The sequence below is a fragment of the Myodes glareolus genome, chromosome 25 (assembly GCF_982192425.1).
Source record: "Myodes glareolus chromosome 25, mMyoGla1.1, whole genome shotgun sequence".
NCBI classification, from domain to species: domain Eukaryota; kingdom Metazoa; phylum Chordata; class Mammalia; order Rodentia; family Cricetidae; genus Myodes; species Myodes glareolus.
The window spans coordinates 31,306,746-31,333,357 of record NC_142050.1 but is presented as its reverse complement, the minus strand read 5'-3'; the positions used below and the strand labels follow the sequence as shown (position 1 = coordinate 31,333,357).

The following is a 26,612-nucleotide window of genomic DNA, read 5'->3' as shown; positions in this document are numbered from 1 at the left end:
TGACAATTGAACCCAGGTCTGCTGGAAGAGTAGTCAGTACTGCTCTTAACTGCTGAGCCTTCTCTTCAGCCCTTGCTGTAACATTTTTAAAATAGCACAAGTTGAACTATGTGAAGATTCAAAACATAAAAATGAGGAACTTGATCAACATCATATACAGCTTTCAGAAGACTGGGACACTCCTCATTTGTAAATTCTCATAGGATTTGCCTCTGAGACACGTGTACCTGCATTCATGCAATACTTACACTTTTGGCTCCAAGTACTTTAGAGAGTAGCTTTTGTTTTTGTTTTGTTGAGATAGAATCTCATATACCCTACAGTGGCGCTGTACTTACTAGGTAGTGGATGTTGGCTTTGTATTTCAGAGCCTTCTGTCTCTACCTCCATATCGCCAGTACCTCAGCAATTGTTAACACAATTAAACTGAACACAACCACAAAATCATAGTAATTAAAGTACCTACATAGGAATGTGGAAAGTCAGGAAGGCTACTTAGCACTTCTAACCATATTTTTTTAAGGAAATCCAGCTACAAAACATCAAACTTTTCATATTATACAGACAAGCAATTAGAGGGAAATTTAAAACTACTACGATAGCTGAGTCTTAGCAAACCCTTAAGTCAGAATAAGAATGGGCTCTCACTCTTTCCCTAGGTAGGGGCAAGCTTAGAGAAACTGGTAGAAGATGCAGACAAATATTCTTGGTGTTGCTTTAGAAAAGTTTTTATAGTTCTGGTTCATTTCATATCAGCAAAACAAAATATTTCCACTTATTATTTGGTAATGGTTGCAAAAGTATACAGTTCTAATCCAGGAGCTGACATTAAACAACAGACTTCAAAACCATAAAAATAAACCGAAATTTTGTACATAAGACATGCAGAAAGAAAGGTGAAGCTATCAAAACTGGCAGATGAACACAGAAAGAAAGAGAAAAATGTGGTTGTCAACTATGGAAACAGAATTCATTTGTGAAAGTTATTAAAATCTGGTGTGGATGGTTCTGACACAAGTGTCTGCCTGTCTTCCCTTCCCCTGGAGAGATGCTAGACACTCCCCAGATCTGTATTGCCTTCGGGCAAGTAGTGGCCGTTTCCATAAGATTATTCAATCTAATTAGTCTTAAGTGTTTCTTTCCATTTAATTCCTACTGCAACACCTCAACAACTCCACATGACCACACACTGTTCATCTCTTCCAAACATGGTATAAATCTCTCCCAACCTATTGCTCTGAACTCTAGAGTCTTAACCTCATTTTCCTATAAACTCACCATGTGCTCACAAATATCTAATACCATCAATTACACTGATCAGATGCCTAAGCAAATGAGTTTATTTAACCTGATGCTGTCTTCACTAGAGGAGGACACCCTGTCTACTCAAGGACTTCAATCACAAGTTAAAATTTCAGGAGTTCATGTAGGCAAATCCCATCAAATATAAGTATAACTAATGGTAAAATAGCAAGATCTATACAGATTTACATAATCACAAGCATACATGAGTCTATCATTATTGAATGTTAATTATATGAACCTGAAAAATGAAAGCATTCTTTTCTACTCATCACTAGCACGTTTTGATAGAGTCTACATCCACATCAACCATCCATCACCATACACACTACACAAATAGCACAACAGACAAAGGAGAGAGCCACCAGGACAGCACCCAACACCATAACATCACCACTGGATTGAACACAATATTTGACAAATTACTAAATATAAGCCTTTTAAATCAAATCAAGTTCCTTAATTAATTAATAGACTAAGCTATGAAAAGCTGTAGTTTTTTAAAAAAAATTCATATTAAGGAAAAAAGCTTAGACTAGACTGGCTTTCCTACTTTGCTAAATAACAAATTATTCTTTCCTTAAAATTGATTCATATTTAATTATCCCACCATTTTGATTAAATTTCCTGAACTTTAATAAACCCCATTATTTTTGCTTACCTTTAATAGTAATATTAGCAAATATTAGAAAACTTTTAAATTGATCTTATTTTATATTTTATTTAAGTTGTTTCCATGTTTTTTTCTACAAGTAATAACGTTCAATGTAGAAAATGAAATTTGGATATATGTTTGTGTGTGTATAGACATGCACAAATAATGAAAGCATTTTGCATGCCTAATGAAACCAATACAATTCCCTCTTATCCACAAACCTGCTCATACAGCAGGGTCTCACAAGCTCCCAGAAGGTGGACATTCTGGCACAAATACACAAATATTAAAAATCTCTAATACAACTGTTTAAGGGCTCTCCCTTCCTCCCTCCCTCCCTCCTTTCCTCAGTTTCTCTGTCTCTGCACTGTCTCTCTGTCTCTCCTCTGTCTCTGTCTCTGTCTCTCTCTTTCGTGTGTGTGTGTGTGTGTGCTATAGATGTAGAAATGTACTATCCTTATACAACAGAGAAAACAGCTATAACTGTAAAACTATACATACTTTAAACAAATACTTTATCGACACTAAAAAGCACATATTCATCAACATTTCCAAGCATGAGCACTGAGCCTGATATCTATAAATCCAATAATATCTACTCTTTGGCCTCTGACTGGCAGCTCTTCTTCCATAAGAATAAACAACGGCCAATTTTCAACTAGCCAATAATAGGTACTTGCATCAACAAAAGGCAAGCACTGAGCAAGAAAGGCACACAAAGCTGAGAATCAATAGTGGGATTGCGAAAATGATAGATGATATCAACAAATCATGTTCCTAAGCCAGAGATATGTGAGGAAGAAAACTGCAGCAGCAGAAATCTCTGCCTGCATGAAATCGGTACGTCTATTTCTTCTATTCATGGTCAGCATGGTCTAGAATATGCTTACAACGTTGGTTTTTAAAGAAGAACAGCTGAGGCTGACAATAGTTCATTGTTTAAATAGAGAAAACAAGGTTAAGATAACAATAGATAGGTCAAACACACTAATGGTCATCCCCTTTCCTACCCAGACCAAGTTTCTTTACCGGTGCTCCAACTGAGAAAGAATGACAGTGGTGTGCCTGAGATGACTCAGCAAACAATCTGTAAGAGCACACACAACCAGTGCGCTAAATGTGCTGTATACTTGCAAACTATTTACAGAGAACGAGCATCATGGTAAATATGAAGACAGAGCGTGAAGAGATGGTTGAGTACCAAAACCACAAACAAGGAAATGGGTTTCTTTGAGGACCTCAGAATCTAATGATTAAAGAGACTTATGAGTTTTAACTAGCACACTTTGATAAGACAAAAGATACATTGTTCTTCTGTTTCCTATCTAAAATTAGAACTCTAAATTAAGAAGACAGAAGGAGACAAATATTTTCTAGAAAAAAAAATGAATTGTCATTAAACTGCACCTCTCTAAGAAAAAGCAATTGTACTAACTACAGAATGTATCTTAGTTTATTACAGCAGGTTTGAAGCCACCTTACTCTTTATCTCTGGCACCTAGCTTAACAAAGGTCACTTATCAATAAGTGGTACTCTATGGCCTGACATAACTCACTGCTTAAACTATGGCTCACTTAAGAAGGGATTTGAAATAATTAAAAAACCAACAATAAAATGAATAGATCTTTAAACTAACAAGCCATCATTTAGAAAATAAGCATCATTATCTAATGGGGGAAAAAAACAGGCCTTACTTCAATGCACATAAACGTTTCAGATATTTGCTCAGGTATTACATACAAAAAGAAACTTATGAAAGGAAGATTAAATAATAAGTAATAATGAAGGGACAAAAACCATTGGTTTGCATCTGATCATTCTCTGAACAAACATTTACAACAGACACCCTGCACACTGAAGAACCAGACCTTTCAAGCCCCTGCACTTTCATTTTTTTGTCTTTGCCCTCTTCTGAATTTTCTATGGCCGGAATAGCAATCTCAGAATCAAAATCAAAGATCTTTTTTAAGATATAATTTCACACTCCCCCACTCTCACTTTGCTGTTAAGTGTCTGACCCTGGTTTGATAATCTCATTTCCTGAGAATCAAAAAGCTGGAAATTTAAGCTTCCTAGAGTGCTAATTGCGGCCCTGCTCCACTGCTAATCAAAAAATTGGATGTTTTGCATGAAAATGCTTCTCTAATTAATTCTCAGTCATAAATCACCCTGGTTTTAATAACCCCTCCTTGATTGGATAGCCTTTGAAGAGACGGTGCAGCTAATCCACTAAACTAGAGAAACACATGCAGAGGAAATAATAAGTGGGCTTACAAGGTATGAACTAGACGATTGCATTAATACTGTCAAGCCAAAAAAGGTGAGTCTCCTTTCCAGGACTTTCATGCCTTACCCCCTACCCAGGAAGACAAACCACAAAACTAGAAATCAAGAACAAAGGCAACTGTCAAAGAAATCGTGCACCAACGTCAGATCTCCTCACCTTCTTCTACAAAATAGCTATTCCTAGCATTTTAAAAAAGGGTTTCCCTGATATTTCCCCCTATAAAGCAGATATCAGGCAGTGTCCACATGTCACACTATTTTTAATAAGATAAGGTTTGTGTTTCCCTTCCATCTGCTTCTGACTGACGATATATTATCATACATATCTAAGAGGTGCTGAACTGAATTTTCATTACCCAAAATGTCAAGACTCATTTTTGTCATCAGAGAACACAGCTGGTCTACACCAGCAGCCCTTTCGTTAATTCAAATGAAACAAGTCACCTATACATAATTTCATTTTCCTTGGATTGGGATTTACATTCTGTAATTTTAATCTGCTGTGTGTCAGTGTACCAGTTACTGCCATGGTGATGCTCAAATATGGAAAGGCTTAATTAGGAGCACCTTACATGGATACTGCAAACTAACAACTGGAAGTTCAGTTTAATGGTAGGACTTCCTCGGGACAAACCCATAAACTTTCAGAAGATTCTAGAACTAGACAAATACACAGGAATAATTTTTAATAAGCCCTATTTTAACATATAAATTCATATGTAGTTTTTCCAGGGGCTTATATTATATATATATATTTATCCTATATTTGACAAATTAAAGGTGTATTCAGTTTATTTCAAAAGAAATGACACAAAATTACAATTCTGAGATTATACAAGACAAAATAAAACATTAGTAGTTGATTATAATTTGGAAATAGAGTACTCAAATTGACATTTCTACAGTCTCATACATAACTATGAGTTACATTAAAAATGGGCACACTGCCACAATGATACCACTAGATACTCAACTTGAAAGTCTCAAATGGAAAAGACTGACAGTATCAATTTTGGCATACACTTGAGGTAGGAATATAAGACGCACTTACTTTGAAAAACTGGCAGTTTCTTAAAAGATTAAGCAAAAGTAATGACATGTACAACCCATCCCACTTCTATACATTCCTAATGAATGGAAAAATGATTGTCCCACACAAAAACTTGGACACAAAAGTTTGTGACATACCAGGGTTGAAAACCAGAGGACAGAATCAATGTGCATCAACGACTGAATGGAAACAGTATGTAGCATATGCACACAACAGAAGACTCCTCATCATGAGACAAACAAATACTAAGTCACAAGTATTCAGGGGGAAAGTCCATTAGATGGAAGAAAGAAGTCTGTCTCACAATCATAGACTAGATGACTTCACTTCATCTAGAAATGTCATGCTAGCCTACTGTGACATAAAGCATTTCAGCACTTAATAAAGATTTGAGAAGAGAGAGATACAGACCCTCTAAGGTCACAGGGAAATTTTATTGGTAAAAATATTCTGCCACTTGATGATGAGATGGCTTGCAGAGGTGGATTTCTTAAACTCAATACCTGATTATATATTAGCACCTAAGGGCAAAAATTGCACAGGCATATCAAATGCAAGTTATTTTCCAGCCTCTGAGCAAGAAAACCACAAGAGAAGAACATCGTCACATACTGGTTTTGTGACTTTGGTAAAATAACTTAATCTCTATAACCCATGGTTTTTTTCTTCACTATAAAAATGAGATATTAAGGGTTATTTAACAAAATATTATGAGAGTAAAATAACTAAATATGTACTCAAAAATCTCTGTAATTTTATCCTTCTTTCACAGTATATCAGTTTTCCTCATCTTTCTCCTTAATATAATTTAATCTGATATATTCACAAATCTCAACAAATATTACTGGCAAATGAGGGGAGACAACTGAAGGTTCTGATTACCCTAGCCATTTAATATGTAATGCTGAATTTCTCACATGTGAAATGTCAATTTATCAGAGGTGTTTAATATACTAGATGTCCAGTATATACAACGAACTTAAGGATATGGCCCTTAGGTACATGGAATATAAGTAATAAATACACATTTTCATCAAATAAATTCAAGTAACTAATTGAATAGTGATTACTACAATGGAAGCTAATCTAGTATGGAGAGCTAACGTTCATCATTAAAGTGTGATGATAATAAAAGAGGATATCACAGGTCAGATGTGGAAGGTCATTGAATGGCATATTGTAAATTAGTCAAAATGTAAGGTTCCTGGGTGCTGGAAAGATGGCTCACTAGGGAAAAGTTCTTCATGTTCTTACAGGGAACTGAAATTCGGTTCCCAGAACCCACTTCACAACAGCCTGTAACTCTACCTGAAGGGGATCTAAGACCATCTTCTGACCTCCCTAGCCACCAGCACTACAGACAGACACATAATTAAAGTGAAAAAGAAAGAGGCAACAGTGCCCACTGTCTGAGTAAGTGCAGCCCCCACTCTTCAACAAAGCAGCTTCTTGTAGTTCATAGAAGCAACTACAAAGATTTACAGCTGGTCAGGATGAAGAGAACAAATGAGCAACCCCAACTGGGCACAACACAAGCCCTATACCTAAGACCTGAGGAACAGAAAGACTGTAAGAAACAGAAGTCCATCTCTCTTGAAGGACAGCTGCAAGAGAGAGTCTGCTAAACATGACAGGAATGCTATACCTATAAACTCTCAGCAACACGCCTGCCTGCATAAGGCCATACCAGTTAATATGTCAATGTAGATGGGAAAATATTCAAAGGCCCCAGTCCTTGATGAATACCCACAGGCAGTCAAGAAAAGCTGAGGGACAATCAGTCTTCTACAGGGACAAGACCTTTGATATATCTCCCAATCGTAACTATTTTGTCCTAAACGCATATACATAAAGGCGATAATAACTGGACTAAGTAAGGGGTAGGTGTGTGGGGGGGGGAAGGGAGGGAGGAGAGGAAGGGAGGAAGGATATTTAACAGTTAAAACTATAAAAGAGAACATAAATTCAAGAAGGTTCATATTTTTCCTTCTTAAAATAAATCTTTACAAACATCCTCACAAATGGTTTGGGGTTCCCAAGGGAAGGACTGCATAATATTAAGAATAAGTGGTGTGGTAGTTTCCTACAAATAGATAGCACAACATAGTATTGTGCATTCAGAGCTTAGAACAACACACTTCAATACTCCACAGGTCATGAGCACAGTCGCAGGCAATGAAGGTGCAGGCTCACACTCCCGTTTAAGTTCTAATGCCCTTTCCCTAACTTACTCTAGTAAGAATTCTGTTCCCTATGGTTCTGGACTCAGGTTCATGTTATCCACTGGATGTTGCTTAGGGGTTGCCCTAACCCTTAACATGTGAGTCACTCTTCTCATAAACATTACTTCATAAGTCATTGGTTTCTGCTTCTTGTCTCTTTAGCACCTTGCCTAATAAGGGTGTGGCTGAAGAGTGACTATACTGAAACATCAAAATGACAACAATATGGAAGAAGTCAGTTTAAGAAGGAAGACCTGAAGTCCCATCTTATCTGGGTTCCATCTAAACAGAGCTTGAGTGGAAAAGGCCCAAGAAAAACAAATGAAAAAGACAGAGACTATAATAGGCTATGCACCATACATCCAGCATCTGGAGGTCTAGAGGTTCTTTCCTGAGCCACGAGTCACTTCTATTCTTGAATACTAACCATTCATTCATTTTTTAACAGGTTGCCTCTGTTTCATGTTACCCTGGTGCAGTCCTCTGTCCTGAAACACAAAAGTTTGGGATTGGGCATCCTCTGAATAAATACAGATCTACAGCTCAGCATTCCTGAGCATGCTCTCCTTGACACTCTGGCTTTCTCATGGTTTCGTACTTGGTGTAGGAGGGTCTTTTGTCTATGTGTTACTTTCATTGGTTAAATAAAGAAGCTGCCTTGGCCTTTTGAAAAGCCAGCCCTTAGGTGGGTGGAGTACACAGAACAAAATTCTGGGAGGAAAAAGGCAGTGTGGCAGACACCATGGTTCTCCTCTCTGAGACAGACGCTGGTTAGACTCATGCCGGTAAGCCACAGTCAAGTGGCGATACAGATTATTAGAAATGGGTTGAATCAATATGTGAGAGTTAGCCAATAAGAGGATAGAACTAATGGACCAGGCAGTGTTTAAATGAATACAGTTTTCGTGTAATTATTTCGGGGAAAGCTAGCCGGGAGCTGGGTGGTGGGAAGCGGCCAGCACTCTGTTTACTACACTGTCACAGCTAATATAAAGCATGACTTTTTCTCCATTTCTACCCTCCTCCTAGAGGATACTAGAATTTACAGCTTGCTTATACTGTTATTTTCTTTCTAAACTCTAATAAAACTGTGCTGGAGCATCATTCAGAGTTCTTTCAAAAATTCTTTTATTAAGAAGTCTGACTATGAAACTAAAACTGAAACCTCAATTGTCCCTAGTAACAAAATCAGTTAAGATATGTAAGTTATTCATTTATTTAATTCTGAATCACACTGAAATGCACAGACACACACTATTGCTATATAATGTATGATAATCACAGGACTGACCATTTATCAATTACAAATTCCCATCAACACAGGGGAAGGAATTTTAAAAGTGCATGGGTCTGCCTACCAACAGTAGAAACATTTATGGCATATATACATTAGAGAAATAATGTAAAATGGTATTGCACTGAGCAAGCAATGGCAAAGAGAGATGAAAAAAATGCCACTGACTTTAAAATTAAAGGTACTAAGGAATTAATAGGTGATACCTAGCAAGAAAGTTCACCTGACTGTAAAGTACCAGGCTAAGCAGGGCAATACAACATGATCCTCGCTCAAATAAACATGCAAACAGACAAGCAACAACAATAAACAGGGCTATCTAAGAATGCTAGATAAAAACTACATATACACAATTAGGATGTCCTATAAGAAAGACAAATTATTTAAATTATTTACTATGAAAAGATATACTGTAAATCAGTGAATTAATATGTAGTCTGAAATTCAGTAAATAACTATATCCAGGCAAATCTGACAAAATGAAAGAATAGTATAAGAGAGTGCTTAGATTCTTTAAAAAGAATCCTATCAGTAAGGGAGGCAGCACACTAACCATAGCTAAATTTACCTGGCATTGAAAATGTAAAACAGGAATTTGTATACAATGTCTAATAAATGTCTATAGTTGTAAAACAATTATGGAGAATTTTTTGGTTTTTTGTTTGTTTGGTTTTGGCTTTTTGAGACAGGGTTCCTCTGTGCTTTGGACCCTGTTCTGGAACTAACTCTTGTAGACCAGGCTGGCCTCAAACTCACAGAACTCACAGACCTGCTTCTACCTCACAAATTCTAAAGGGACTAAAGACATGTGCCACCATTGCCAGGCTTATTTTTTAAAACTAAACAATGCCTATTTCATCCATCATCATTCTATCCATGCAGGTAATCAAGAAACATGCACACAACATACAAAATTGTCCTTAGAATAACCAGGATGCTCTGAGTGAAATTCTAGAAGGGTACTAAAGTGAGAATGAACTCTCCTGCAGCTGCAGAATGGAATAATACATAGTAATAAAATAAATTAGTGTACATGACAACAAATAAATCCACAGACAGACAGACACTATTTCACTATAGAGGAAGACAAAGGGCCAAGCAAAGTGACAGCATTAGGGGGAAAAATCAGGAATGTGTTGACAGTTGGGATTGAACTGACAAGAAGCAGGAGAAATCCCTCTCTCTGACAGTTTCATGGCTGTAAGCTGAACATCTAAGTACACTTTACACATTTTACTGTGAGTAAAATACAAAAGTATTTTGTCTCAATAAAAAGTGAAATATAATGATGATAATATCAACAAAGAAGTTTAAGAGGAAGGTTGTAAGAACTGAGAGCCTTTATCACATAAATACTTTGTCAACTATAGGTAAAAATCCTGTTTAAATTATTACTTATAAAATATTTGCAGCAACTATTTATTTGAAAGTATAAAATACTGCAAATATAATTTGAGCCTACATAGAAATAATTTAAAATACAGAAAACGCTATAAAATGAGCTAATTATTCCCCCTGGGCAAAATATTTGTTTTTGTTTAAATGTCCTACACATCAGGAAAAAAAGAACCATACTGACTTACATGTGAGAGACTTACATGTAATTCCATAAGTTATAACAAATTCATTTACATTACAGATACTATATCAACTTAGTTGAAAGATTAAATACTTTTAGATATGGTTGAGGTCACTCATTAATTCAGATGCTAATTAATGGTTAAAGCAAAATATCCACTATTAGAACTGATAAGAAGGGATTAAACGATCCTCAATAAGAGTCTCAGGGTCTACACAGTATACATAGTCTAATTCAGTGAATGATTTGATCCATTAACAATTTTGCTTCTATCAGTCTTCCTTAAGCAAACAGGCTGAAAGAAATGATATCCATTTTACATGCCTACTAAGCCAACTACAAACTTCCATCGCAGATTAACTCTAATTATGACTTCTTGACTCAGTGATGATAATGTTAATGTACAGCAATACTCAGGTAGGTAGATGGATACAAAAACGTTATTTCTAAGAGTGCCTGTGAAAGTGGATTTGTAAGAAATTACAACGTGAATCCCTGGACTATGAAAAGAAAAACCTCCTAACCAAGGTATCATCAAATCCATGGAGGGTCAAAGCAGAACAGTGAGAAACAGCATGGAGGCGCCATTCCTGCGTGAGCTGGGACATCCATGCCCTTCTGCCCACAGTCGCTGGTACTCCCAATTCTCTTCTATAACCACAGTCAGAACCTAAGTGACTACTGCATCTCCCCACCCCCACCCATCCATCCTTCCATCCATTTATCTATGAAATTTTATCAAAAGTCTGATAGAAATCTTTTTGGAAATTTTATGTTGTTTTAAAACAATTTCAAAGGATTTCTTTTATGGACCTAATTTGATTTTATAGGAAATGAAGCAACATACAGAAGAGATAATTTGGACATCACCCATGTAGAGAAAGTCTGATCCAGAAACCACAATCTGGACCTCTAACTAGCCTTAAGATGCTGATTTGAGAAGCAGACAAACAACAAATGATTTAGAGTCCAAGAACCTGGAACTTTCCAGATGAACAAGCTTTGCAGGAATAATTTTAGTTCTTTTTTCTTTTTCCTTTTTTAAATTTATTTATTTTACAAGCCAACGACAGTTTCCCCTCCCTCCTCTCCTGCCATTTTCCCCCTACACCTCCTTTCTACACACACACCCTACCATGGGTGGTCAACAAAGCCTGGCATATCAAGTTGAGGCAGAGCCAAGCTTTAGTTCTTTTTCAAGTGAGAAAAACTGGTTAGGTAATATACACAAGATTTCAGAGAAATTTAACTAAAAAAATATTGGTTACTGGATTTTAACATTTATACTACAGAATGTATCTAGGAATAAAAATTTGAAAAGTTATAGAATTGAGGTTAAAATCAACCCTGTAATCAATAGATAAATTAAAGCTTACAAAAAACAGAATAGTATTTGCAATTTAAAAATAAAAGGGGGAAGAGGGTGAGATTATAGCCATAACTCTAACCCTTTGGACTTAGGAGTAAAAATGGTGATAGGTAATCGCGAACTGCTAAAAGTCTAACATTTGAAGTTGGAGTAAAGACTATTCATTAGATTAGATAGCGCTAAGCAAACTGAAATATTCAGTATCATCACCACAGACAATAAGATGGAACAAAAACGCAGGAGAACTTGGTGCCAAACCTGACCACCTGAGCTCAATACACACAGGGCCCACTTCTGCAGAGATACATGCCTACGAGATAGAAGGGAACCATCTCCTGAAAGTTACCACTCATTATTTGTATGCATGCTGTGGTGCACATACACACACACAGACACACACATCTACATACGTATTGCATACATACACTCACACAAGAACGCACACATATGCATACATACAATAAGTAAATAAATATACAAATATATAAAAAAAATTTTAAGGGGAATGTCTCTCTTATTTGCATTTCCTCATTCAACAAATGACATCATACCCAAGTCACCAGATTGGAAAACTGGTAATGAGCCAAAATGGGTATCTTATGCTCAAACACAACAAAGAGTATCATGTCAAACTGATACCATTTTCAGATTAGCTAATGAACCTCATGTCACTTGTCCTAAGAAGTTAGGACAGTCTTCGAGAATCACAACTTGCTACTGTCACCACTTCTACTGCACTCACCTCAGTCTCCACACACTGACTATCTTCTCACCCATAGGGACTGATCATCCATAAGAGAAATCCAAACCTTTATATTATATTACATTTACATTATATTATAGCATATCATATTATAGCAGGTCTTTTAAGGTCTACTCATCTTTTTCCTTACCTAGGTCCAATCTTCCTCACGCACTTGCTTCAACCAAAATAAAATGCCTGTAATTGCAGGGCAGATTCCCACATCTGTATACTCAGGTATATCCTCTCCATAATGCAGCTGGTACACACACACACACACACACACACACACAGTCAGTTAAACTCCCTTGGTCAGTTGATTAAGTCATTTCCTAGTATAGGAATAGAATTCTTCCTTTGTTCCAGAACTTTTGCAAAAAATATTCTCTTCTCCTTTGTCATTTCATGCGTGCCTGTTTTCATGTGTGCCTTCTACAGGTGCCTACTACACCTCCCTATGTAGGAGGAGTAGGGGCTCTGGGATAGATTCAAAAATACGGCTGATCTAGAAATACTGATGCTACCTTGTTACTATCATTGTGGCAACTGACAGAAGCCCTACAAAAGGGCCAGGTAAATGTTGTTAGTATCATATTACAAGTAAGTAAGCAATTTAGAACTTAGAAACCTAAAACAAGTGGTCCATGCTGCATAAGTATAATGAATAATAGGTGTTCCTCCATTAAATCATAACATTCCACAAGTCGCTCAAAGCACTAGAACTACACCAATGCTCTAACACATGAACATCACTAACCAACTGAACAGGGATATGTAAATTAGTTAACTGATGCAGAAACCAGACATTAATGTGCAAACAAATAGGGACTTATTTGAGCTAAGTGGGCATGAATATGCAAATGAACTGGCTGCAATTCAGTAGATGTCATCACAATTCTACGAGTGAACATCCTATATTATGACTATTACAATATTCATGCGGCATTCATACATGCTATCACATATTACTGTAATATGGCTTTTTGAGTTTAAATTTGTGGGGAAGCCAAAGCAACACGACGCATATTTTCATTCACGCCACAGTCACGAGCTAGAAATCAGATGTGAACACAAAGAATTCTGGCATCTCTATATAGGACCAAGCTGCCACCATTACTTCCAATCTAACTGAACATTCTATTTTTACATCAAGGTGCTTTAGAAATGGGTTAGGCTGATACTTCATGATATGACCCCTACGAGTATGTCCAGCTCATATACCATACACAATCTCAAAGAATAATATAATAGTTACATATAAAAGTGTCACTTTTCCTATATGGATCTTTATAAGTTGTATAGCAATACAACTTGAACAACAGTCAGAAAATTCAGTGGATGCTTATAATTAGCAATTGTTTATATGCTAATTTCTTTATCTTCCCATCATCACCTCTCCAAAACTGTTCCTTAATCTCGTGAATGTTAGGATGTACAGTGGCAACTACTCTGGTGTCCTCTGCATCACCTGTTTCCCAAAAGTAACAAATTGGAATGATTATAAGCCACTCTATTCAAACTGAGCTCCCTAATTGATAGAAGAAACTAGGTCATGGTCTGAACCCTCACACCCTTTAACATATTTATCCGTGCTAGCTCAAGAGTTGAAATGCCTGTCCCTTTTCCATCTGAAAAGGTTTGCACATAGGTGAAAAGCTCTTTGCCTTCTCTAGCACTTGCATATGCAAACATACAACTCCATCCAGGGTGTCACAAGGCTGACATTACTTCTTGGCAGGAAATGTAAAGTAGGACTGGAAATAAATAAATAATAATAATAACCACTAGAGATTTAACAGAGAATTTATCCTCTCTTGGGTGGGATGGGAGCTCTGGCCCAGTAAGTCTTCAGCGGTGTGGCACTGCAGGCAATGAGAACTGGGATCTTTCTAGTTTTTACCTCTATGATCTTTATAGTACTCTTGCGTCTGCATTATCTAAGAATCTCCTCACCACATTCCAGTATAAGCATATCTTCATATACATGCTGGGCTGGAAGAGAAAAAAGGCTGTTCCTTCTCTTCCATATGTGACCTGAAGTAATTCACAATTCTCTTCCTCACACCCTACTGTCAAGAAATAAATCATATGCTTGTGGCTGGCTGTAGGCAATGTTTAGAATTCTTATATTCTATGTAGCCCTATGATAATGTAAATTCAGAAGCTGGATGAGAACAGATCCAAGAAAAACAATGCTGGCTGCTAAATGTCAGTCTCTGTTACTTACAATCTCTTTCTTTTCTCTTGCACATCAAAGGTAAAACAAGTCGAACTATTACTGTATCCTGAGGGTCTAGTGGGGTGCCTGGCACAAGCAAAAATATCACAAAGTTGTACAGGATCCATAAAAACACAGAAACAGAAAACACAGGGTACAGACGCAGTTTAACGACGACCACACTCAGTCTTGGACACCACGACACACTGCAGCAATGAGGAGACGACAGGTACATCAAGGGGACACATAGCCAACACAAACTATCTTCTGACAACCTAGCTGGGTCATCTAAGAGCTCAGGAGGCGATCACAGATTTGTGGGAGAAATGAGGTTTCCAAGGGATACTACAGTTTTAAAAAGTCCCTCCTACTGTCAGGAAACTCTAGATTTGGTATGGATTTCTACATGGGAACATCAAACTACATAAATGGTGTTGTTCTTGAGCTTTAACGTTATCTTCCAATTAACTGTTCATTTTTATACTTTACATGAGATAAATAACAAATAAAATAGTATATTGTGATTTTGAATAACAAAACAAAAATAAGAAAGATAAGCAAGGCTCTTATTAGACAGGCTCTATTTACTCTAGTGGAGAACTTTTCCGAGTTTCTCCTGTGTGTCTCCTTAGCTTAGCTCCTGCATATTTTATTACTAAAAGAAAGCCACTCTTCACTTCTTCCTGTTTCTGACTGTCATCCAAAGAAATTATATATCTGTATATATTTGTATTTGTATGAAAGAGAGAAACAAGAGAGACAGACAGGGAACAGGTTTTCTTATATGGCTGATTTTAGCTGATTCAATTTTCATTACTACACATCACTCTATTATATGACTCTATCATACTTTATATATACCCTTCCTCCTGTTTATAAACATGAGCGCCATTTCGAGTTTTTTTTCCTGTCAATACTGCTATGATCAGTATTCTGAATACATTTTACTTTTCATATTTGGGTTCTCCATTCATGAAATTTTTATTTTTTAAATGGGACAAGGAACAAAGAAATTTTTTTCTCCTTTTCTATATAGATAATCAATTATCTCATCATCTTTGTTGATTCGTCTGTCTTTTACCAATCTGTAATGTTGTTTCTCGTTGTATTAAATTTCAGGCATATGGAGATACATCTGCTACTGTGAGTGTATAAAGGTTGATTATGGTCATCCAGGTACCCAGACTGAATAAGGGAAAGGGCAAGTCGGGCAAAGGCCTAGGCAGGTGGGCTGGTGAAACTATATACTTCCTATCAAACTATGCTAACTTTAATTTATTTTTCTATTCTGAACTGTGGAATCAGACTTGAACAAGAGGATTCTACACCGAAAATAAATCCTGGAAAGCACTAGCCAGTGAATTCTGAAATTAAATTCTACTATTTTATTTTCTAGACATAGTACTACCTGCATGCTAGCATCATTTCTTTTGAATTTTGTTAATAGTTTACTTTATAAGGTAATTCCTTCCTTATACAACTCTCTTTTGAAAATATAAAATGGTCCTATGAGTTATGCCTATTAGACAGTCATAAGATTGCTAATGGCCATTCTCATGAATTCTAGTAAGTACTGTGTTCACTATCTGCCATAATGGTTATGGTTTTTTCAGTTTTCTGAAAATGCTCACCTCAGATTGAACTGCACTAAGCAAACTATTTAAGTCTAAGAAGAGGAAGGCAGGCATGAGATGGTACACACCTATAATCCCAACCTGCTGGCAGCAGAGACACACAATCTGAAACTCAAGGCTAGCATGGTCTATATGTACTCCTTTCAACACCGAAAATAATAACTAAGAAAAATAGAATAAAATAGTTGATTTTACCTTATGTTAAAAAGGCATAATGTAAGACCACATTAGAATTTATTATTTTTATATAAATTGCTTTTTAAAAAAAAGAAGTACTAAAGAATGGTATAAATACACCTACATGGCTAAACTCAGACATAGTAACAAGATCTCCACCTCCCCCATAATTCAATGAGTGAATAAACACAATGAAATGTTTTAGTGTGAGGCTATTCATATTGACCAAGATTCTTACAACAAGAAGGGTCATCAGCATCACTTTGTGTGGACTGTTTTACACCTTCTAGATACATATTTTTCAAGAATTTCAGTCTCCTTCACATGGCTCAACTAACAGTGACTGCACCTCTATCCCATTCCCATGTAAACAGGAAACCATATGAACCAGAGTCCTCCAAAAAATTGATTTTAGAAGTTAAATTCAAAACTGCCCAGCATTTTTAAATAAAATAATTTTCTCTATCATACATAGAGGCTAACACATTAAATAAACCTAATAAAAATGTGGAATAAAATGTTTATTTTTTAAATGACTTCACATAGTTCATTAAATTTATTCATAACATGAGGAAAGTATATTTATTACTTCTTAGAAACAGATGAAGAAATTAGCATTTACAAAAGCTCTACATAAAGTTTATTATTCAACAAATCTTACCAAGCTAAGTAAGTTAAGATCACTCTTTTTAAAAGCAAGGATATAAATATACAAAAAGGAATTCATTTTTACAGTATATTAGATGTTAAAACAGAAAAGATAATATAAAAGATTAAAGTTATTTTGAAATAATTATATAAAATCTTCAAAAGAAAAAAGCACTTCTTTTTATTTACTCTGAATATTGTTACAGTTATTAACAAAGTCATTAAGTAAAATTTAAAAGACTGCAAAGAAATTCCTATCAAATTTCAGGATATGAAGTTCGACAAGTGCTTCTTGTGGTATGGGTATAAAAACACTGCATTAAATACCATACCTCACTCCATCCAAAATGTCCCCAAAAATGTGCACATAAATGATGTCTTGCTAAATGTTCTACTATAGACAAGCTTGCAACTTCAGAGACTGATGTTATGAATCCTTTTCTGAAGAGGATAATCACCCCATGGTTAATGGATATCAAACGTTGTCTTACTTGAAGGCAAGGCAAATATAAACACATTAATTATATACAGTGACATTAAGCATTCACAACTCGTCATCAACTCCTCAGAAATTTAAAAAGAATAGAAGAAGATAGAGAAGGAGAAGGAGAGGAGGGGGAGGAGGAGGAGGAGGAGGAGGAGGAGGAGGAGGAGGAGGAGGAGGAGGAGGAGGAGGAGGAGGAGGAGGAGGAGGAGAAGAAGAAATAGTAAGTAATAGTAACAGTAATAATAGTAATTCAGGACAAAGAGTCCAGTTTTCCTAGATGCCAATACTCCTATACTATGTACAGCAAAGTCTTTTAAGAAAGTCAATTCTCTAGTAGTTGGAGCTTTGCAGTCTTTTAATGTCACAACTAAAGAAATGCCACTCCGTAAATTGACAGGAATAAAGCTGGCACTCCAAAGGTAAGATCACTGAGCACAAACACGAAGCTAAGTAGTGCCAAGGCAAAAAGGAAACTAATCAAAACAGTAAACATTTCTACTTGAATCAATGGTCATTAATAAACTCTACCCAGTCATGAGTCTTATTATCTTGAATAACTAAGGGAAGATAAATCACAGGATTTAGATTAAGGTTTATTAAACCTTTTATTAGAATTTCTCAAATAGATTAACTTATGACTACCAACAAGGAAATAAACATAAAGACTTTCTTCACTCTGATGTGTAAATATCTGTAAGCAGATTATTTAAAAAAGCACGCACACACGAAATTCTGTGTGCTTATGTATAGCAAATACATGTTCCATTATCACAAGTTCTCATATTACATTTTAAAGAGCCTAATTTAATAGGAGCTTTATCCTGGGCATTGTACTGCAACAATAAATAGTGAGATTCGAGGTGGAAGGAGGAATAGACTAACAAGTTAAATGTAAACAAGACATGTCGAATAAGATGTCATGACATAAATTTCTTTGTTATGTTCCATAATTACAGGTGCAGTAGGCTGCAGATCAGGGAATTGTCATGCAATGGGAGGAGACACAGATATAGAGGTCTACTATTTCTAGACACTAGATAAAGCCTTGACTGGACTGATGATAGTTCAGGAGAATTATAGAGTGAGCAGAGAAGAAATTCCAGGACTGAACACAGAGAAAACAAGTTCTTGACAATCCTCACAAAAACATGAGGAGTCAAAAATGGCAAATAGCAGCTGAAAGAACAAGAAGACAAATGCAGAAAAGTGAGAGTGAACACAGGAGTCTGCCCTGATGGAAGTCGCTATGACCTGGAGGAACACCAGTTCAATGAACTAGAGTTCAGAGCAGAAGAAGCTTGAAGCAAAAGTAACCTTCCCTCAGTGCTAACACATCAAGCACTACTTTAATTTAAATTGATATTATTCTAATTTTCCCACAGTATAAACTTCTAACTTAATAGTCATAGCACCTGTATAAGTAGCCAAAATTTGAGAGAGCTTTAATTGTTATATCAGAAAATGAGGCACAGTTTAAGTGATTAAAGTAAGCTATTTGCTTATGAGTAGCAGTATTTTGATTTTCTCAATCCTCACATGGTAATGTGTTCATCAATTATAGTATTCTGCACATTAACACACTTTAAAAAGCTATATTCAAGCTAAATGTTTATTAACACTAAGATCCATCTTTACCTACAACATTGCTGTCTAAGCAGTACAATGGAGCAGTGGGGAGCCTCAGAACAACAGGAAGCCAATGATTAACACACACACATATACAAGTTAGATTCCACCTGTTATCTCACACACTTTGAAGTAGCACCCCCACCTCCTCAGTCCCCACTGCCAAACAGCAGGCTATATAATGAACCATCTGTACCAGAACAGTAAGCCAATTGAGATGGGCTGATAGTACCAAAGAAATCTCATTTTTAATTTCATTTTCTCCCTGGTGCACTGTTAGTCTAAGGAACACTTTTAATTGCATGATAAATCTAACATGTTGGCAAGATCTTAACTTTGTAAATCTTGAGCTTTTTAATGTCACTTTGATGGTCGTTATGGTTGATTTCTTAGCTGCTCTCTTGCAACAGAAGGAAAAGCTGATGACCCCATGAACCAAAACACTGGGAGGAGAAGCCTGAAGCCATGTGGTCTTAATAGAAGAGTCAGAAATCTTGGCCAGTCTCTTTTGATTTGACAGAACTACTCAATTAGACTTTTTCAAGGGTGAGCTGTGGTCCTTGGAACAGCCATATTAATGAATATCTGAAAAGAAACAGCCATTCTTAGACAGAGAATAGGTGTGTTTTTTTTCCTACTGAGTTAATAGCACTCATCAGAAAAACTTTTGTTCCTAAACCAAACACCATCAAACATTTACATAAGCTAGTCAGCTGATCTATGTCCTCACCAAGCACATGAAGTGCCAGGAGACTACAGTAGTTTTTTTTTTAATGGAACATGATACATTGCTAACAATCTTTTCTCTCTTCTAACTGAAGATATTCCTAAAATAATGATGAACACATTTCGTACAAGAAACTTCCGCTAGAAAGTCCTGTATTTCAGTGAGTGTTTTAAAGGATGGGAAATTTAGATTAAAGTGATTCTTCCATTTCCTATCTTGTAACTTGGTTATTTCTTTTTCCCCCTACTTGGATTAAGCAGTTTCCTCCTGGACCTGGCATCTAAAGAGCAATGTTTCTATTTAATAAAGCTTATGTGTAATGTAACTACAAAGAACAAAAACTCATGCATGGTTCGTCCTCCTTAAACATAAAAAGGCATGTAAACCTACCTGAAAGAGAAAGACTGTCAATGGCCACAGCACCTCCTAGGGTTCTTCCTCCCACCAAGGTGATCTCTCTATCCTATCCTACACCTTAACTGGCCTCATTCATTCTGCCAGTCAGTCAGTGTTTTGGGACATCTGTCCTAAAAAGTGCTATAAGAAACACCAGAAATAAATGGCATATCATTCAAGAAGTTTACAGCATGTCATAAACTCTGACAAGTAAGCACTGGCCCTTGGTATACTATAAAACACACCCACAAAAACAACATGGAAGGAAGATGTAGCAGTGAAGCACCAAACATATATATACATATGAGATGAGAAACAGACTAGGGAATGGAGTGAGAAGCAAGAAATAAGAAAGGAAAATAAGTAACACTAAGTAGAATTCATTCTTACTAGAATAAGTAACAAGTAGGTTAACTCAGAAGTCAAGTCAGTCAGACTTAGTTTAAGATAAAACAGGAAAAAATAGAATGTGTGTGTGTGTGTGTGTGCACGCGCACACACACACACACGTGCAAGAAGGAGAGATAGAGACAGAGAGAGAGAGAACTGATTAAAGTCAAATATTTACAGTCTCTTCAGAGAGCAGGAATTATTTCTATCACCATTAAGGGGGAAAAAAAAGCAAAAGCAAACAGGTGATGGGGAGCTAGATTTTGGATGTAGTCACCTAGGCCGAGAACTAACTACTCTGCATTGCCAGATATTCTAGCTCTCAAGAGATCATGGACTACAAAGGGAAACTGAGAAATCACTCCACAAGGCTACAACATGGAGGTCTTACTATTCTTACTGTCTAAGAAATAGCTCGTGGCACTGGTCACTGATCATACTAATACTGACTGATAACATTTGAATCTGAGTGACAGATAGGTGCACAGTTGTCCCACTGATAACAACTATGGTGCAGGGATGGTGTTAGCGGAGGAGACTGTGCTGAGGACAAAGATCCCACACATGATCTACAATTTCTACTCAATTTTGGAGTGACCCTAAAACTGCCCTTTAAAATATTAATTCATTTTTTTAAAAAAATTAAAAGATCGGGGATTAACTGTGGAGAAGGACTTGTCACTGTTTAAGAGTTTAATGTATTCGGACTCCAAGAAGCATATCAGGATGCATAACACCTTAATGGTAAATAAATAAATGTTGCTATGCCAATCTCACTCATAGATCATATTTCTAGACTTTTACTTCTGGTTAGTACGTTCTCGGAACAATTACTGTGATGCAATATGAGAGAGCACAACAAGTTTTTTTAGGACATTTACAAATTAGCAGGTTAGTAATAGAGCTGACTGGTTACTGCACAGTGATCTAAGGAAAACCTATGATGAGTCTGACCAACCAAGTAACTGTGGAGGCTCTCACAGCAGATAATCAAAGTAGTCCAGTGCATCAAAGACTGCAAAAGTCTTCATATCCTCCTCTCTTAAGTCCTAAAGGAAGTTTAAGTTCTAAAGCAATCATTCCATTCTCTGAACTCCTCTAACAATTCTATTCATATGATTTGACTAGTTGTTAGTATGTATGTCTCCATACTGTTGTTGAGGTATCTGTTGAGGGTATGTGTATGGTTATCCCTATAGGAAACAATACCTAGAGATGTTCAAATCTCTTACATAAAGTGATACAGGATGACATGACTTAGACATGACTTACAAACATCTACTATTGCTACTTTAAATCATCTTTATCTTATAATACCTAATATAATACAAATGCTATAGAAATAGCTGTCCTCTAGAAGCATTTCGGACATGACAATAGAGTCATACACATGTTCAGTATAGATGCAACTCCATAAAGAATGTACAGATATGGTGGGCTGAATGTGCACATAGATGTGTGAACGTGTCTCACTATCTTACCTATATCTTAAAGCTCTATCTTAAATTTCTTTGAATTGGACTTTTATTTCTTTCAATACCTACAATGCTTAGAAGCGCCTCACAAATCTATCTTCATAGATCACATGGTTAGTGTGGTAGTTCAAATAGAAATGGAACCATAGGATCATATATTTGATACCTGATTGCTTGGTCATTAGGGAGTGGCGCTACCTGACAGGGAGTAGGAGGTATGGACTTGTTGAAATAGGTCTGTCACTGAGGTTGGGCTTTGGGGTTTCAGATGCTCAAGCCAGACCCAGTGTCACTGTCTTCCTGCTGCCTGCTGTTCCAGATATAGAACTCTCAGCAACTTCTCCAGTACCATATCTGCCTGTGCACCTCCATGCTTCCCACCAAGATGATAACAAACTAAATATCTGAACCTGAAAGCCAGCCTCAATTAAATGTTTTCTTTTATAAGAGTTACCAAGGTCATGATGTCTCTTCACAGCAACAGAAACCCTGCCAGAAATCTAAGAAAATTATTATCTACTTTTTGTCACTAAAGGAAATGTCATCACCTTGATTTTTATTTTATTTATATTATAATTTATATTCAAAGTATTGTACTCAGCAAAATAAAACTCTTTAGTAATAACAAATGGGTTCCAAGTAGCCTACATATCAATGTACAATGCTTAAAGCACACTATCCAGAAGCATCCCTGTGCCCTTTTCATGACAGAGGCTGAGCTTTCAGTTTCCACCTGCCATGCTCAAGAAGGCTTTAAAAGGGAAGCAAATGGTAACCATGGTGGCCACCACAACAGACTAGCACCCTACTTAACTGTGAATAGACTCAATCTGGTCTCATTTCATCTGCTTAGAAACTGTACCTCAGTGGCAATGCATTCTTTGTAGGCACAATATTAGTTTTAGAAGCTTGATAGCACATGTTGGTTAATGATACTGGAAAAGAATTACTAATTCGTTAAAATTTGTTATCTAAAGAAAACTTTATAAATGTAGAACATAAACTCACATGCTATACACATTGCAGATTGTCCTCGAGAAAACTGATTTTTCTAGAGAAATCCAATCACCTACCTTGCAGTTCTCCACTCCGACTATAGAGTTCCCTTCTCTGTTCTCGCAGATAGGCGCTCATACTGATAGCATGTGAGGATGATTCGAACCTACAATGCAACACACAGTACCACATGGTTAAGTCACATAAATGGCATCTAACTATGTACTCCCAAAAATTCTATTGTATTGTGTTGTGGTGTGTAAAACATTTCCTGGGGTATAACAATTACAATTATTTTAACTATTTTTGGCTATATCATAAAAAAGCCAGAGACAGCTGCCCAACCCTTAGTTTATTAACAATACCCGTTACTGCTCCTCTAGTATTTGAATGTTTTCTCACTGTCCATGTCACATAGACTAAACCTGACCTACCTCCACTTCCCTTTACCTTCAAATCAGCATTACCACCAATGTAGTCGTTGTCATCATCTGCCAGGATGCTTAGATACACAACAACAAATGGTATCCTACAAAGTTATTCTAATTATGCTAGTGCCCAAATCAAAACCCATCAGTGACTACTAGTTGTCTCAGTAGATAAATTGGCTCTTCAGAGCAGTCCTCTTTCTGAATTGTTGAGTTAAAAGACTAGTGCATAGGAGACTCTACAAATGAACAAGTGACATCAAAGAGCAAGACATCATTGGTTTCTTTCTAAATATTCTAAAAAAACTGTTTCTAAATAACTGCTAGTTTTGGCCTGCCACACAGCATTAGATATTGTCCAGGAATTGTTTACAAAGGTCAGAAACATGGGAAACAGACTTGTTATGGTAAAGAATGGATGTCTAAAGCTAAAACAAGAAACATAAATCAAATTATTCATAAAGAATAGCTTACAGGTAAAAATAAAACAAAGTAAAATTATGACTATAAAAAATATCAAGTCCTTTGATGAGTAACAGATTCCATTTTAAATCTGAGACTTTCAAAGCCAGAATAAGAAGCTGACAAAAGAAGGAATCCTTCTAAGAATTTTGTCACTAATGGGTCCACAACACAAGGAGAGAGCAACAGAGTCCATGGGATCAGTAACTAGCAACAAGAAAGGAGCATCATTTTCTTAATCATGTCTCTTTTATCCAGTCCTTGACAAGGAAGATGAATACCAAGACGAGTATCAGCCTGTGAAGGAAATACTTCAGTTACTTGATCTGCTCTATGCACCCTACCAGGAACTAAGAGGTACAAAGAGCCTGGAGGAAGGCAAAGTGTGCAGTACTTAAAAAGTGCCACCTGCCAGTCAAGTGCAGAAAAGAAGCCACTGACCTCCAAAAAGCCTGCTGACAGCTATTGATCAGAGATGGCAAAGGAAAAAACAAACTCTCAAGTGAAGAATAGAGAAGCACATGGTGTACAATAAGAGAGAACTCAAACACAATTAACCTTGGCTAAGGGCAATTAAGGAGGGTAATAAAGTCCTTAACAAATTTGATAGAAACAGATTACAGCTCTCCACAATCTGAGTCCTTTATGATTTGATAGACTTGCTATTCATGATTTTCTTTATGTTTGCAACAAGTCACAGACTGAGATAATTTTATACTAAAAAAGGCATGAGAGATTCTTCAGTCTCACCTCCTTATTTTATAGCCAAAGGCACTGAGGCATGCTCAGAGAGGAGACCTACTCAGGCCTGCATGGCTAATTAACAGTAGAACCATGTTAAAAGTGAGCAGGCTGTATAACTGCCCAGTTCTGGGACAAGGATGAGTTTTACTACAGACCAATAATAATAAATGTGTAACAATTATTTAAATTAAGTTTTTTCTGCATTTCTAACAATTAGGGGCTTTTCTTTCTCCCACCCCCCACCCCTATACCACAGTTTAGCCAATGCTAAATTTCCGAATGTGTTTGCATGGTCTGAGGCTGAAGACAGTGATGGTTGAGAGTATGACACATTAAACCCTAAAGCCTATTATCTGCAATAAGCTTAGAAGAGTGTACTGGTCAGTTTTTATTGTCAATAGTACACAAACATAGGGTAAGAGAATGTTAATGTGAAGGGCCCCCCCATACTTGAAAGACCCCCATGTCCACATACTATGTTAAACTCTGCTGAAACTTAACTGAGCCAAAGGGGAAAAAAAAAAAAAAGTCCCCAGGATCAGCTAATGACTCTGCGAAATTTAGCTGGGCCATAGAAGAAAAGTTGTCGTCAACCCCCCCCCCCCCCCAGCTGATGCTAGAACAGGATATCTATGGGTTGCAGACTTGCTGACTAGGCTGAGGAGAGGGAGTACCCCACCCCCAAGGCATTCTATCAAAACTGTCAACTTGCTGCAGGGTTCTCTATCTAGCTTTGTGGTTTTCGGGGAAATTCGGGAATAGACATGGGGCCATTCCAGGGGTGAGCTAAACCCACTGTTATTCCTTTGCGGTCACTTTAAGAACTAACCACGCCCACCCCAGCCACTTCTGACCTCTCTTGCCGCCATCTTAATCTCTCTCTCTTTCTCTCTCTCTCTGTCTCTCTCTCTCTGTCTCTCTCTCTCTCCCCTGTCTCTTGGTGTGTACAAATGTGTCTCTATCTCTCCCTATGTTTTTCTTTATGTCTCCCTGTTTTTCTCTTCTCTAAGCAATAAATGTCTCCCTCTTCTTTAAATAATACTATGTCCTGTGAGTCTTTTATCTGCCATAACCGCCCACCTGAATACCCCGGCCGCATGGCGCTGCCACCCTGGAGATCTTGCAGGGACCCACAGCCATCCTTGTCGGACTAGCAGCTGCTCTGTGAGCCGCCCGGGGCATCCCATCATCATATTTCTTTTTAAAGAACAATACCCGCCAATTTGAGAACCAATGAAATGCTTGTTGCTATGCAGCCTCTTGTGTAACTCTTAAATCCCTATAAATACATAATGTGCCTTCAGCCTGGCATGCTCAGTAACTTGGTTGCTGTAGCATCCATAGGCGCCTGTGTATTCAATAAACTGCCTCTTGCTCTTGCATCCAGTGGACTGGTTCTTGGACAGAGGGCTCCAAGTGAGACCCCCTGACATTTGGGGTCTTTCATTTGAAAAAAAGCCTTGATCAGATGGGCCTGTGGGGCATTTTCTTGAGTGCTAATTGGTGCAGGAGGGCCCACCCACAGTGGATGTTACCATGCCTAATCAAGTAAGCCTGCATTGTATTAAAAAGTTAGGTGAGAAACCCAGGGGGAAAGAACAAATCAGTAAGCAGTGTTATCCTGTTCTTCCATATGTCCTGCTTCAGTTTCTGCCCTGTCTCAATAATGGACTAATGTGGAAATTGAAGCCAAATAAGCCACT

General features: G+C 37.0%; 1 protein-coding gene across 2 annotated transcripts in view; it reads right to left on the bottom strand.

The window, feature by feature from the left end:
- The window catches only part of Exoc4 (exocyst complex component 4), a 699,662-nt gene that overhangs the window by 488,339 nt on the left and 184,711 nt on the right, over positions 1 to 26,612 (bottom strand). For both annotated transcript variants that reach the window (XM_087901868.1, XM_087901869.1), the window contains exon 9: positions 23,353 to 23,441. In XM_087901868.1, the coding sequence (XP_087757994.1) occupies positions 23,353 to 23,441 (89 nt within the window). The remainder of the gene's footprint in view (positions 1 to 23,352; positions 23,442 to 26,612) is intronic.